General features: G+C 53.1%; 1 protein-coding gene across 1 annotated transcript; it reads right to left on the bottom strand.

Moving 5' to 3' along the window:
- Positions 1 to 10,181: 10,181 nt before the first annotated feature.
- On the bottom strand, positions 10,182 to 11,130 carry LOC136525201 (RING-H2 finger protein ATL32-like). The gene has a single exon (XM_066518191.1). It carries the CDS (start codon positions 10,986 to 10,988, stop codon positions 10,314 to 10,316), a length of 675 nt encoding a protein of 224 aa, XP_066374288.1. The 5' UTR covers positions 10,989 to 11,130; the 3' UTR covers positions 10,182 to 10,313.
- Positions 11,131 to 13,701: the final 2,571 nt, after the last annotated feature.

Genomic DNA, 13,701 nt, shown 5'->3' with positions numbered 1-13,701 from the left:
AGAGGGGACTTAGTAGCTAAGGAAAGGTGAAAGGTTCAGACGAAAAACTCTCTGCCTTCCCATATTCAATACAAATGTGAAATCTGAGGGGACACGCCGAAAACGATGGGATGCGCTCTGGTCGACGGGATGCCACTCGGTAAGTCAGAATGTCACCCGGGCATGGCCTGCCACTAATGCATCCCGGGCACAAGAACCGGGGCACGCTCACCTGCAGGCAACTCTCCGCTTCCCCAAGCAGGACCATGGAATGACCCAATGACGGAACCTCCTTCCATGGGGAGCCCAATGGGCCTACTGGGTCGATCGGGTGGCCCAGGCAAAACAATGAAGGAACGACCAATTGAAACATAAGCACCCCTAGTTTACTTACTTTGAGTGTTAAATTCTTTACCGAGCCTCCAACCCCAAGCAACGGCAGGGCCACGGACATCGCTCGGGGGCTGCCGAGGGCGCCTGTTTGTTTAAACACCCTCTTAGCCCAACCCCTCCTTACATTTGAGAAACCAAAAGCATGGCATGTGAGAATAAAATGATGAATACAACTGGATGAACCACCAAACCCTACGCCTCGACGACTATGGTGTTTTTTGTTCACCAGCATAATCGCATTCACAGTTTCTCACATTACTAGCCTTAGCTCCCGCCATCCCGAAAAGAGTTTGTAGGGGTCCACCTGCAGAGCCCCCTTTTAGGGGGGAGGCTGACTAGATCGCTTAAAAATCAATCGAGTGGCTCGGATAGCCGCCAAGAGATGGAAACAAAAATAGCAAAACTTATGCAGGTTACGCCGACCTCGTCGCAAACGTTGGACCCGAACCTGGCACGGACATGTCTGGTAGGAGCTTCCCATGGCTCATACCACCAAGATAACGTTATTGACCCCTGCTTTCGTTTCAAACTATATGCTAAATCCATACATCCAAACGTTGCATATGTAAATTCTTGCATCTCAACGCTTCATGTCGCATCATGAAGTGGTAGCCGCCTCATTCAATATGAGCGATGCCTGACCGGGGTTCGAAGGCTGACCCACGAAGGGTTCGAAGCTGCCTCATGTCAAACAGAGCCAGGGAAGAAAAACTGAAATGAGCCCCAGCGGCCTCGCCTGACCCAGTTTAGAAGCGGACAGGGACATTTCGACCTTTCTTGTTCGATTCTAACCTCGAGCCAGACCCACAGAATCTCCATCAAGGAGAGGCCAACGGGCCACCTAAGCCCAACGAATGGCTCAGGCATCTGCCGGGAGGTAGGTTAAGAAGTTGTGGAATGCCACATGAGGGCTCTACCGACCTCGTCAGCAAATGATGGATCCGGATTCCACATGAACATACCTATTAGCGAGCTCATTGAGTGCAACACTCAAGCCATCGAGGCAAGTGTCGTCAACTCAGCCCTCCGGTCACAGAAACCAAGGACGGGGTAGCGCATGAAAACACGGCCGACGCCTAGTAGACCCTAAAGAGCTTGGGGGCTCGAGCCGCTCGATCCAAGATCAAGAGACTGAGGTTCGAAGGCTGACCAGCGAAGGGTCCAGGGCCACCTCGTGTCAAACAAGAGCTAGGGGAGAAAACATGGATGAGCCTCAACGGCCTTTGCCCGACCTGCATTAAAGCGAATAGGGTCATCTCAACCTTCTTGTTCAATCCAGCCTCTAGCCGAGCCCATAGAAACCCTATTGAGGGGGAATATGTTGGAAGGTGGGCCAAGGAGCAATGGAACACCACCCGAGGGCTTCGTTGACCCTGCCGCAAAGCAAATAGGATCAGATTCCGTCCGAACATCCCCGTTAGCAAGCTCATAAAGCACGTCGCTCGAGCCATCGAGGCAAGAGACGTCACCTTAACCCCTCCGGTTGTAAAAAACCATTGATGGGATGATGATCATGGGCGAACCGGCCCTTAACCAAACCCCACCACGCACGGGGGCTCAGGGAAGGCCGGACCAGCGATAAGACCGAACGCACGGTCACGCAGCGATCATCAAGGTCCTAGGTAAGGGGTACGAGTAAATACAAAACATAAGTTTGCCTCCCTCGCTCTGGTCTCCAGTAACATCCGACCCCAGCAACCACAAGGGGTCAGATCTCAGGGCTGATAAAGATATGGGTACCTCCTTTCTTTTTTTGAAAAAACATTACAGAGAGAAGAAGGTAAAATCAAACAAACAAAACGAAAATTACGAAACCGTTTCCAGGACACAAAAGTACTAACACTTGTTCACATATTACAAATAAGTGTTTATCAAGCTAACTACTTCCGCGAAGGGAGAACTTCTTGTTTCAGCTTGTCCGCTAGGTTCCGTGCGAGGGGAGTCACTGCCTTCTCCATCTCGTCCAGCTCATCGTCATCATAGACAGGCATGAAGCCATGACTCATTACCTCCAGGTTAATCTCCCGATCATAATGGGAATGGGCGACAGCAAAGGCTTGGGTGATCCTGGCGTGAAAGGCGTCCTCCTCAAGTTGGCCTACCCGTGCCATGATTCCCGCGGCACGAGCTACAAGTGAGCTAGATCCTTCTAGCTGCGCTACCCTTAGGGTGTCAGTGACCACTCCGACAGTGGCTTGTAGAAGGTCGTTCTCGGTGCTCTCAACCCGAAGGATCCCTCGCACTTCGGTAAGCTCCTTCTCTAGCCTGGTAGCAGCGCTCTCAACCTCCAACCTTCGGTTCACCATGACTCCAAGATCCGCCCAGAGGGAGTCAGCCACCCCACGCGACTTGTTGTGCTCCTGGATTGCCCGGTCATGATCCTCACGGGCTATACTACGCTCTGAGCGAAGTCTCTCCTCGGTCTGGCATAGCTCGTCCCGCTCCTCGCGCAACCGGGTGATCATCTCGGTGTCCCGGTCCACCCTCTGGTGCAACACCACACACCTCTCCTCAGCCTTCAGCTTGAGGTCTCGCTCCATCTCCAGCTCAGCCAGGAGCTCGCTGGCCCGCTCACTGGTCGTGGCATCCTTCTGTAGCATCTTGTCCTGCTCCTTTCAAAGCCTGGCAGCATCCTCCTCGTCTAGCTTCACCCTCGCCGATAGGTCCTCAAACATCCCATGAGCCTCCTCCATGTCCCGGTGCGCCTCGGCCTCCCGCTGCTGGGCGACAGCGAGTTGTGCGCCTACATCTCCTCGCAGCCTGGCCTCCTCAGTAAGGCGGTCCCATTCCGCCTTTTGCTCACGAAGGAACCAAGACTTGTCCTAGCTACGAGCAACAATATTCTAAAAGGAGGACCAAAATCAGAAGACACGAAAACACAGAAATATGTGAAGAAAGAAGAAAACAAGCGAGAAGATCAAGCAGATACCCGGCTAGAAGGAACGAGGATTTCGTGCAAGGCACCACTGGCCTCCCTCAGGGCACCCATCACCGCCGAGAACCCGACGTCAAGATTCTCCCACTCCAAGCTCTCGACAGCATCGTCAAGCGAAAAAAGAATCAACGCTGGGTCCTGAGCGACCATCCACTAGACCGGTGGCTCGCCCCGTACAGGGGAGTGGCTGCCTCCTAACAACAGGACCAAAGGCGGCTCCCTTCTGGTCCTTCCCACCACCACCATGACACCCGAAGACCTTCCGGCCGTGTCCTCCTCCATCTGGCCTGCCCCGAGCACCACGGCCTAGACCGCCGGTGGCGTGGATTGCGCCACCCCCTTGGATGCCACCATGGCGGTGTCCAACCCCACCGGGCTTGTCGCGGTCGTGGCCACCTCCGTCTGGGCCTCCGGCGGCGCGAACTGCGCTGCTCCATCGGACGCCACCGCGACTACATCCAACTCCGCTCGGCCCACGTTAGGTGCCGTCACATGGGCCGCCAGGGGCATGGAATGCACCACCCCCTTGAACGCCACTGCGGCTACCTCCGGCTGCTCTCGGCTCATCGCAGTCACGGCCGCCTGCTCGACAACCACCAAGGGCACGAGCGCCACCGTGGACACCGTCGGACCAGCCAACGAGGCCCCAACATCAGCGCTGCTCCTGCCCAAAATAGGGGCGATGTCGGGCAGCGCCATCCATCCCTCCTAAAGGGCAAGGCTCTTCTTGGGCGCTGGCCCCAAAGGGTGGCCCCGTCGTAAGAATCTGCAAAATGGAAAAAGGGCATAAGGTCGAAACGGAAAAATAAAGGAAGAAAACGAGGGAAATCGGTGACATACTCTGACGCTTTCGGTCGACGTGTATGTTTTAGGGATGAACCCTCGAACCCCTGCTCCAACTCATGTGGGTGGGTCCGTTTTGAGCCTCCCCCTGCTCTGAGGCAGGGAGGCTCGTCTCTCTCGCCTCCATCGGCTCATGGGGCATGGCGCCAGAGCCACCCCCCTCCACCAGCTCACGGGGCATGGTGTCGGAACCACCCCCTTTGCCAGTACCTTGGGGATGGCCTCGGATCCATCCCCTCCCATCCACTGATCCTCCGTCGGCACCCCGCGGGTGATGGCGGATCCTCCAGCTCTCGCCGGACCCAGAGGCAGGCTGAGCTCCACCATCCCCGCGGACTCACTTCCCTCCACATGGAATGGAAGGGTTCCCTGCATGGATAGCGAGTCCTCGTTCACCAAGTCACCCTAATCCACGTCGACTACCGCCTCATCATCGTCGTTGTCATCATCATCGTCTTCATCACTACTAGTCTCCTCTCCTCGATCGCGAGCTTGTTGCTTCCGTATCGCCTTCTTCTTCATGAGCTCCCTTGTCTTCTTGTCCCAACCAGCCAGGGCACGGTTTGCTGCTGCTCGGGTGTGGTCCTTCGGCAGCAGAGCCGGGCTATCCTTGAAGAACAGTCCTCCTGGTTGATCCCGTTATCCCACGGTTAGCATCAGGGGATTGGAAATTTCAAGCGAAAAGAGGAGCAAGGGAAAAGAAAACTTACAAAGTCAACAAACCCTGGCTCTGGCCACATTGGGGGATGCCCTAGCACCGGGTACACAAAGTCAAGGACGGCGCCAACGGAGTCCTTCGTGGGCTCCATCGCCTCCTTAATGCGCTGCGCCACCTCGGAAGGAGGGAGCGCTTCGTCGGCGAGCGTTGTCCCTTCGAATGATGCCTTAGGTACCATCTGATATAGGGGAAGCGCACGTGCCATCAGCGACGCAACCCTCCTCGCGTGGTAGGCACCAATAATCCCCGACCCCTTCATGCCCCTCTCCTTCAGAGTTCGGAGGGCAGCGAGGAGGCCATTGAGATGCTTCTTGTTCTTGGCCTAAACGCCCCACCCCCATGACTCTGGGGCCTCCAAGATGTAGCACCCAGTGGAGGCCGGCAAGGGAGCGGTGGCGTCATTCTTGACATAGAACCATTGCGAATGCCACCCCTTGTTGGAGGTGGCCAGATGCATTAGCGAATACACCCCCGCTTGGGTGTTACGGAGGTGGATACTGGCGCACCCCACCAACGCATGCAGATCTTGCTTCCTGACCTACCTCTTCATGAGATTGACGGCAAAGAGATACCACCATAGGTCAAAGTGGGGATTGATCCCCAAGAACCCCTCGCACAGGGCGACAAACGCCGCAATATGCTGGATCCCATTGGGGGTAAGATGTTGAAGCTCCACCTGGTAGTAGTCCATCAGTCCCCAAAGGAACTGATGGGCGAGCATGGCGAATCCTCACTCGTGGAAGTGGGCAAAAGAAATGACGTACCCTTTGCGTGGCTCTGGTTCCTCCTCTTCATTGGGCAGCCGCCACTCCTCGGCGGCGGTCAACGGGTGAAGGAGGCCTCGGTGGACGAGGCCCTCTAAGCGCTGAGGAGAGATGTTGGATTTGTACCCCAGGTCCATTGCGACGGTAGGAGCAGCAAGGGGAAGAAGGCAGCAGCGAGTTTGATGGCGAAAGCAGTATGGGTGCAAGAGGCGCAGGCGATTAACGGTGGAGGCTAAGGACACGAAGGCGAGGAGGCAAAATGCGGAACCCTAGGGCCAACCCCATGGTTTTATAGGGGCGACGGATGAGAGAAGCGCAACCGTCCGCCTCGATCTCCGATCCTACCACGCGCACCACCACGTCACCTCATGGGATACGTGCACACGATCCCTATCCCTTCCCAAAAAAATCATGCTGGATGGTTCGCCTTCCCCAGACAGACGAGGACTCTCTCTCCATCGAGGGGACATGGGTCACAGAGCTTTTCCCTCTGGCCCACCTAGAGTTCCAGAGCCAAAGGGCCATCCCAACGGGGGATAGGCCCGTAAACTACCAGGACTCAAGGACGCAAGCATCACCAGGGCCCCGATCCGCAGTTGGGTCTCAGCCAGGCCAGCACTGAATAAAATTCTCATGAACGGAATACCACGATTCCCTTAAAAATATCCAGTTGACGAAAAACCAAGTCTTTCAGCCTTACCCGCGAAGGGTCCGATACTACCCCTCGGGCGACTCTACTCGAATCACCCGGGGGCTCGGGGGCTACACCCATTGGGTGCGCTCCCGCGCACCCTCTAGCAAATTAACTCCAACGAAATCAAAAACACCCCCGGGCGACTCTACTCAAATCACCCGGGGCCTCGGGGGCTACACCCATCAGGTGCGCTCGCGCACACCCTCTAGCAAATTAACTCTGACGAAATCAAAAACACCCCCTAGGCGATTCTGTCCGAATCACCTAGGGGCTCGGGGCTACTGTCAGGGACCTAATACTGGGGTACCCCAGAAGGTGGAACCAATAACCATCAAACGTTAAAAACTCCCGAACGAACAAGGGCTCCACTGCGTTTCTTGCCCGAATGACGGGAGTTTGGTTCCGCCTCGCCCAACGCCCTTGGGCCAGCTCCACCTCGCCCGAGGGCTAAGGGCTAAACTCCGCCTCGCCCGATGCCCTTGGGCCAGCTCCGCCTCGCCCGAGGGCCAAGGGCTAGACTCTGCTTCGCCAGACGCCCTTGGGCCAGCTCCACCTCGCCCAAGGGCTAAGGGCTAGACTTCGCCTCGCCCGACGCCCTTGGTCTAGCTCTGCCTTGTCCGAGGGCTAAGGGCTAGACTCCGCCTCGCTCGACGCCCTTAGGCCAGCTCCACCTCGCCTGAGGGCTAAGGGCTAGACTTCGCCTCGCCCGACGCCCTTGGGCCAGCTCCGCCTCGCCCAAGGGCTAAGGGCTAGACTCCGCCTCGCCCGACCCCCGAGGGCTGGGCTCGCTCTTACCCGATGGATAAAAGCTAGGCTCCACCTCGCCTGACATCCAAGGACGGACCTCGCCTTGCCCGATGTCCGAAGACTAGTTTCGTCTCGCCTGACAACCTCTCCCTGCTCCCTCATGATGATAGGTACAGGGTAGTACAAGACGTTCGGGTCAACCGCGGCTTCGAGGACCATACCCTATGCCCCGGCAGGAAAAGTACTATCAGGGAATGATGGGATGGGTGCTTTAGACCCTTCCACGCATGGCATAGCCTAAATAGTGTTGCGGGCACGTGCTCTTTGCCATACAGAGTTGTAGGCGCCGCCTTCAGTCCTCAGACACGGAACCCGACGTAGGAATACGACAACCACTACGGTCTAGGAAAGGGCTCGCGCCCTTCACCAATGATGGATGTGATGTCGCCGCGCTATGGTCTCAAGGGATCGGCGCCTGCTCCCTGATCCCTCGAGCCCACCAGATCGGAGCACTCGCTTCGGCCTTCGGACGCCCTCTCAGATCGAAAGGCCTTGCCCACAGCGCTACTTCAGACTCCGATTCCACGTCCCTCTGACTGGGATTCATAAGAACCAGAAGGCATGTGGAGCAAGGCTAGGCAAGGCTCATAAGTCAAAACCACTATACCAGAGTCTATACCCTGCGCGGAGCAGTACTCTGTAGCCATCCTGACATTCTACAGTGGCATCGACAGTATTGTAGGCGCTTACCATTATCTGGTATCCGTCGGAATGGACAACAAGGCTGGGTAGACATGAACAACAAGGCTCAGTAGCATACGCACCCTTTTTCTCTCACTTATAAAACCGTCCCCTTCATCTATAAAAGGGGAGGTACTTCCTCCAACAAAGGGACCGACTTTTGACGGACAACACAACACACATCACACACAGTCCAGCTGCCACTAGGCTCTTGGCATTCTTTCGACCCTTCCATCAGAGACTTGGGACCAGTCCCTCTCTCGACCGTTTGTACCCCCTACTACGAACTATTTTTCGGTGCTAATAACACGAGCAGCAACAGACTGAACGTAGGGACATTCAGCCCGAACTAGTATAAATCTTGTGTCCTTTAGCGCACCATCCGGGCCTAACGCGCATCAATATAAATTTACTTGCCAGTGCTTATTCGAAACACCGACACCATGCTTGGGTGGTGTAGTGTCGTACCTATAGTTGCTACCTCGCAGTGTAGTCTTGTCCGCGCTGAGGCAGTCAGAGGGATGACGTCCTGCCACGGGATCCTGCATCCCAAGGGATTGTCGTCCTTTTTTGTCCTGTCGAGCGTACGTGTCTTAGTCAGAGCGGATGCGAGCTGTGTAGTGGAAGGAAGAGGAGGTTGAGGCGGGCCGTGTGCCGCACGACCTGGTGCCAGAGTGGCTAAGGCGGACCGCGACTGGTGGACCTTGGCCGGTTGGGCTGCCTTAGCTGTTTTGCAATCCGTTGTCCTGAGGTACCCGGGGTATACGACCCTGACATTCCTGTATAACCAAAGCGACCAACAAATGACCGTAGCTCCCAATAGGAATAACGGCTTGAAGTCCTTACTTAAATGTTGTAACCAACTTCCGTACACGTTGGATACAGTACAAGGTTAAGAGCAACTCCAACAAATTGGTTATTCTTGTTGTGGAGGCTATTTTATGATTTGTACAGCACAAAATAGGTTCCAACATATGTGCTATGTGACTTTGTAAAATAGGAAGCTGGATATCCTTAATTTTGGGTGGCCATATATAGCCAACCACGGGCACTGGCTATCTAACTTTGTAAAATAGCAAGGCCGTTGTGAATCCCTTCTTTTTTAAGAAGTTTTATATTTTACAAAATTGTTAAACAACAGAATTTGGCTACTAATTTTAGCCAACCTATTGGAGTTGCTCTAAGGAAGACATGTAGCTGCCTGCACAACAGCCCAGACTGCACGAACAAAACAACACTCGTTCTTGTGACAAGCAACAATCCTCTCAAAACAACACTCGTTCTTGTGACAAGCAACAATCCTCTCTACCCTGCCAGTTGTGCTTAGCTAGATTATCTTTCATCAGTATCAGTCCCCTTCTTTGGTACCAAAGGATGATCCCAAGTTTTAAAGCGGCCTTTAATTTCCATATTCTTTGTTAATATTGAGAACATCTAACTGGATTAGCGTTATACAGAGGTATTTGACCGAGAAATGTCCATTTGAACGTATATTTCATTGAAATTCACCATGTTCTTGTGTCAAAGTAATATTAGCAATGTGTGGTAACAAATTATTCCATACTGCTAACTCACGCCAGGGAAATATTATGGCATATACAAAAATATTATGACAGGGAAGTTCATAGAAATATTTGTGACGACCTCTGATTCCATATGGTTCCAGAAACTCGAAACAAAACGTACGATTGACTTAAAGAATTACAGTGGGTCCTCCATTCCTTGGGAAATAGGAACATATATATGCTTGATTGAAGACACCAAACGTATCTTCATTTAAAAATGGAAACGTCACAGCGTGTTTAGTTCCACGAAGTTAGAATTTTGGGTTACTGCAGCACTTTCATTTTTATTTAGCAATTAGTGTTTAAATATGGATTAATTAGGGTTAAAACGTTCGTCTCGTAATTTTCCACCAAACTGTGCAATTAGTTTTTTTCGTCTACATTTAATGCTCCATGCACAAGCCGTAAACATTCGATGTGAGAGATACTATAGCACTTTTTGAGAATTTAGATGGAACTAACACACGCTCACAAGCCGGACTAGAAACAGTTCGATTCTGCGGCATAGCCGTGGCACCTTCTAGTTCTAGTGATCCAAATAAGGATGCGTTTAGATAAAAAAATTTTGGATTTTGGCTCACTGTAGCATTTCGTCTGTATTTGGTAATTAGTGTCTAATTATGGACTAATTAGGTTTAAAAGTTTCGTCCCGCGATTTCTCGACCAACTGTGTAATTAGTTTTTTTTTCGTCTACATTTAGTACTCCATGCATGTGCCGCAAGATTCGATGTGATAATTACTATGCAAAATTTTTTGGCAACTAAATAGGGCCTAATTAAACTGCCATACAGTAGATTCAAATCAATCAAATCCCGTCGCATCGTCATGTCTTATTGATTCCCCCCAAAGAAATTCACGAATTGAAGAATGTTGTATACAACTTGACAGGCCAAGCAGCCCTTTCCGAACAAGTGGCGCGGAGGTTAGTGACACTCAAACAGGCGGCAACGGCACCGCTTCCGGCGTGGCCGGCGTAACGGCCACGGTCTGCTGTACGGTTGCCTTCCGCCGCGGGAGCTCGCAGCGGCAGAGCGGGCAGGTCCGGTGCGAGCGCAGCCACACGTCGACGCAGTCCACGTGGAAGAGGTGCCGGCACGCGGGGAGCTGCCGCACCATCTCGCCGGCCCGCACGTCCTCGAGGCACACCGCGCACAGCACGGCGCTCCCGCGTGGTGGCTGCCGCTCCCCCTCGCTCGCCGCCGCGGGCTGCTGGGCCGGCGCCGGTTGGAACGGGAACGACGGCAGCGTGGCGACGCCCGCCGCGTCGGACAGCCCGCACGCGCAAAGGCGTCGCGCCAGGCGTGCGGGCGCCGGAGCCTGAGGCGGCGCCGAGGCGGCCAGAGCCTGGAACCCGCACGAGACAAGCCCGCCGAGGAAGATGAGCACGAGCATGATCGCCGTCGGGCCGAGGATGACGTAGATCTTGGTGGGGAAGGCGCTGTCGCTGCTGGCGCGGTAGAGCAGGGAGAGCACCCCGCAGAGGAGCATCAGCGACACGAACGAGGCCAGTAGCAGGGAGCAGAGGCGGATGTCGGCTTCGTCGGGCGCCGTGCGGCCCGCCGCCAGCAGGCTCGAACGGTGCACGCTCGGCATGCTTGCTCGGCGCATGTAGCTAGTGCCGCTGCAGGATCCAGTCGATGGCTATGAAGTGTGCCGAGTGATCTTGCAGCTAGCAGAACTCAGTCTCTCCTTGGATGGGAACTGGAACTGTGCTGGTACGTGCTGTATTATAGACTGTAGCTAGTAGACGTTTTTGTTAGGTCTTCATCTCTTGACAAAGTCTGTAATGGTAGAGGGAGACGCTATTTCGAGCGGAAGGACACACTTTTCGCACGATCAACTCAGACGGAGCTAGCCGCACGCAACGTTTCTTTCTCTCTTTCCTTTCTTGTGGCTCGTTCGTTCGACAAGGTAGCCCCGGGCGAGATGCGGTGCACCTCACTAGCACGGCCAAGGCATGTATCGTTCGACGGTCGTGACGAATCTTGTTTGTGATCCTCAGTACCCCAAAACATCACTTTGGATAGCTTCGTAACCATCAGCACAACTGCACAATGTAGTAGTGAACAGCTCAGGCCCTCGTATCTGCTCTGCACTGCACCCCGTGCTGTCGACGAAATAGCCAAGTTCATGCAATTTGCACTGTAACAGGCCAGCTTGGTACTACTTGTACTCCATCAGTTTCGGCCTTTCGGGATATAGCTACTGTTGAAGTTCAAAACTAGACCCAGAATATAGCTATGTTTCTAAGTTCCCTAGCTTGATTAATACTCCCTCCGTTTCCAAATCTAGAGATTCACGAAGTCACCACTAGCACCTCGCTATTGATAGGGACATCGCTTATCACTGAAAGCATAGCGCCGTTAAATCATAGAATAAATCCAGAAAAATGCGAGTACCCGTGCCAAGTTGAGGACTTAAACTCGGGTGGGCAGAATCCACCACAAAGAACCTAACCAACTGATCTATGATCAGTTCACGATTTAGACCTGCTTTAACTCTCCAAAAAAGTTCGAATGACTTATAATTTGGGATGGAGGGGTAGTTAAATGGATGAAGATAATTTCCCTCTGTGGATCAATAAAATAACAGCATGCATATCTTCGTTTACTTAGAGTGAAGGCATGTACGGCAAACATCGTTGTCATACGTAGACCACATGCACATTCAGGAACAGTTTCAATGAAAATCATTTTAGACATTTTGCCACTGTTTGTAATCTATCTGACAACAGTTTAAACGTAGTTATATTCCAGGATGGATGGAGTATTAATTAATGTCTAAGAAGGCAAGAGAGGCCGAGTTTCACACATTAGACCATTCCCAGTGATGAGGAGTTTCTTTTGCGGTTTTCAAAGAGCGTGTTTGAATTAGCTTAAAGTAGTTATTACCTAGGGCTAAAAGTTTGCCTAAAATAGTTAAGGTCGGCTAACTAGTTGGTTAGCAACTAGTTAGAGGTTTGGTTCAAAAATTAGTCTATCTAGGCTAGGGCTAAGAAATAACTGACTAAGAGTATATCCTAGATTCTTTCTTAAACCCATTCTATAAATCATCATTTGGATAGTCATTTAAATAAAATTTGTTGTTTGTATCTTTTCACCCTCGTGGGATGTACGACCCCGGATACCCACGGCAGGCCACATGGGCTGCGCCCCTAGGGGTGGCCCAGCCCATAAGACAAAGTCTTGCGGGGCACGACTTTGCTCGGCGCCTCCCGCAAGACCTCGGGAAGATATCCTGAAGATGCTACGAGATCTATTTAGATATGTATAATCTCAAGATTCCTGTAATCAGTTATTACTTTTTGGTTATCTCTCAGATCTAATCGACTTGTAACCCTGCTCCTCGGACTATATAAGGCAGGCAGGGACCCCCTCCAAACTCATGCAATATCATACGATAGCTAATACAAACCAACAGACCACAGGAGTAGGGTATTACGTCATACTGATGGCCTGAACCTGTCTAACTCATGTGTCTCTGTTGACTTCTTGTTCTTGATCTCACGCTCCTCTGCCGATCAATCTACCTTCGTGGGATACCCCTCGGAGGACTGCCAACGATATTCTGTCGACAGTTGGCGCGCCAGGTAGGGGTGTGCGTGCTGTTTCCTTATCGAACAAGATGGCTTTTTCCGCAGGCCCTTCGTCCCTTCCGTAGCCCGGCCAGATCTTCATGGTCGGATCCATCTCGTGGGTCATCAACGCTGACAGAGTCGGAGAGCTCCTCGAGCCGAGGACAGATCAGTTCTGCGCCGACCACCCCCACACCTGCAACTCCAGATCCGGTCTTGAAGCCGATTCCGAGGTCTCCTTCAGCAATGACTCGCCATCCGCTTCCTCGCTACCAGAGGAGGCAGATCAACAACGATGATCTGATCGAATCCATCGATCGGGTCGGATTGAAGCTCGTCGATTGTCTATCCATCTCCGAATCGGCTCTGGGCACTCTGGTTCAGCGCTGACAACCCTTCGATCCAGATCTATCGGAGGCCGCCCGAGAAACTGCAGGGGTTACGGCCCTACCCTTCGGGTTTACCAACGCCACCGCTGCTTACCAAAACGCCCTGAGGGGCAAACTCGCCGACCAGGTGGACTGCGTCCATCTACCCGCTGACTAGGTCGCCATCCAGCTTTCGCCAGCCGTCAACATGCTACACTTAAGCTGGAGACCCGGGGTGCCCCTCAGGACCATCCTGGAAGAAAACTCCGGGCTCTGAGTCTCAGGGCTCTACGGAGACCCTCGCCGAAACCTTCTCCGAGCAACTCCTCCTTCCACCCTTCCGGGGTGGTGCAATCTTCAACGTCAGCATCGACAGCCC

The sequence above is a fragment of the Miscanthus floridulus genome, chromosome 19 (assembly GCF_019320115.1).
Source record: "Miscanthus floridulus cultivar M001 chromosome 19, ASM1932011v1, whole genome shotgun sequence".
Lineage (NCBI taxonomy): Eukaryota > Viridiplantae > Streptophyta > Magnoliopsida > Poales > Poaceae > Miscanthus > Miscanthus floridulus.
The sequence above is the reverse complement of the archived record's forward strand: the minus strand, read 5'-3'. Positions and strand labels throughout refer to the sequence as shown.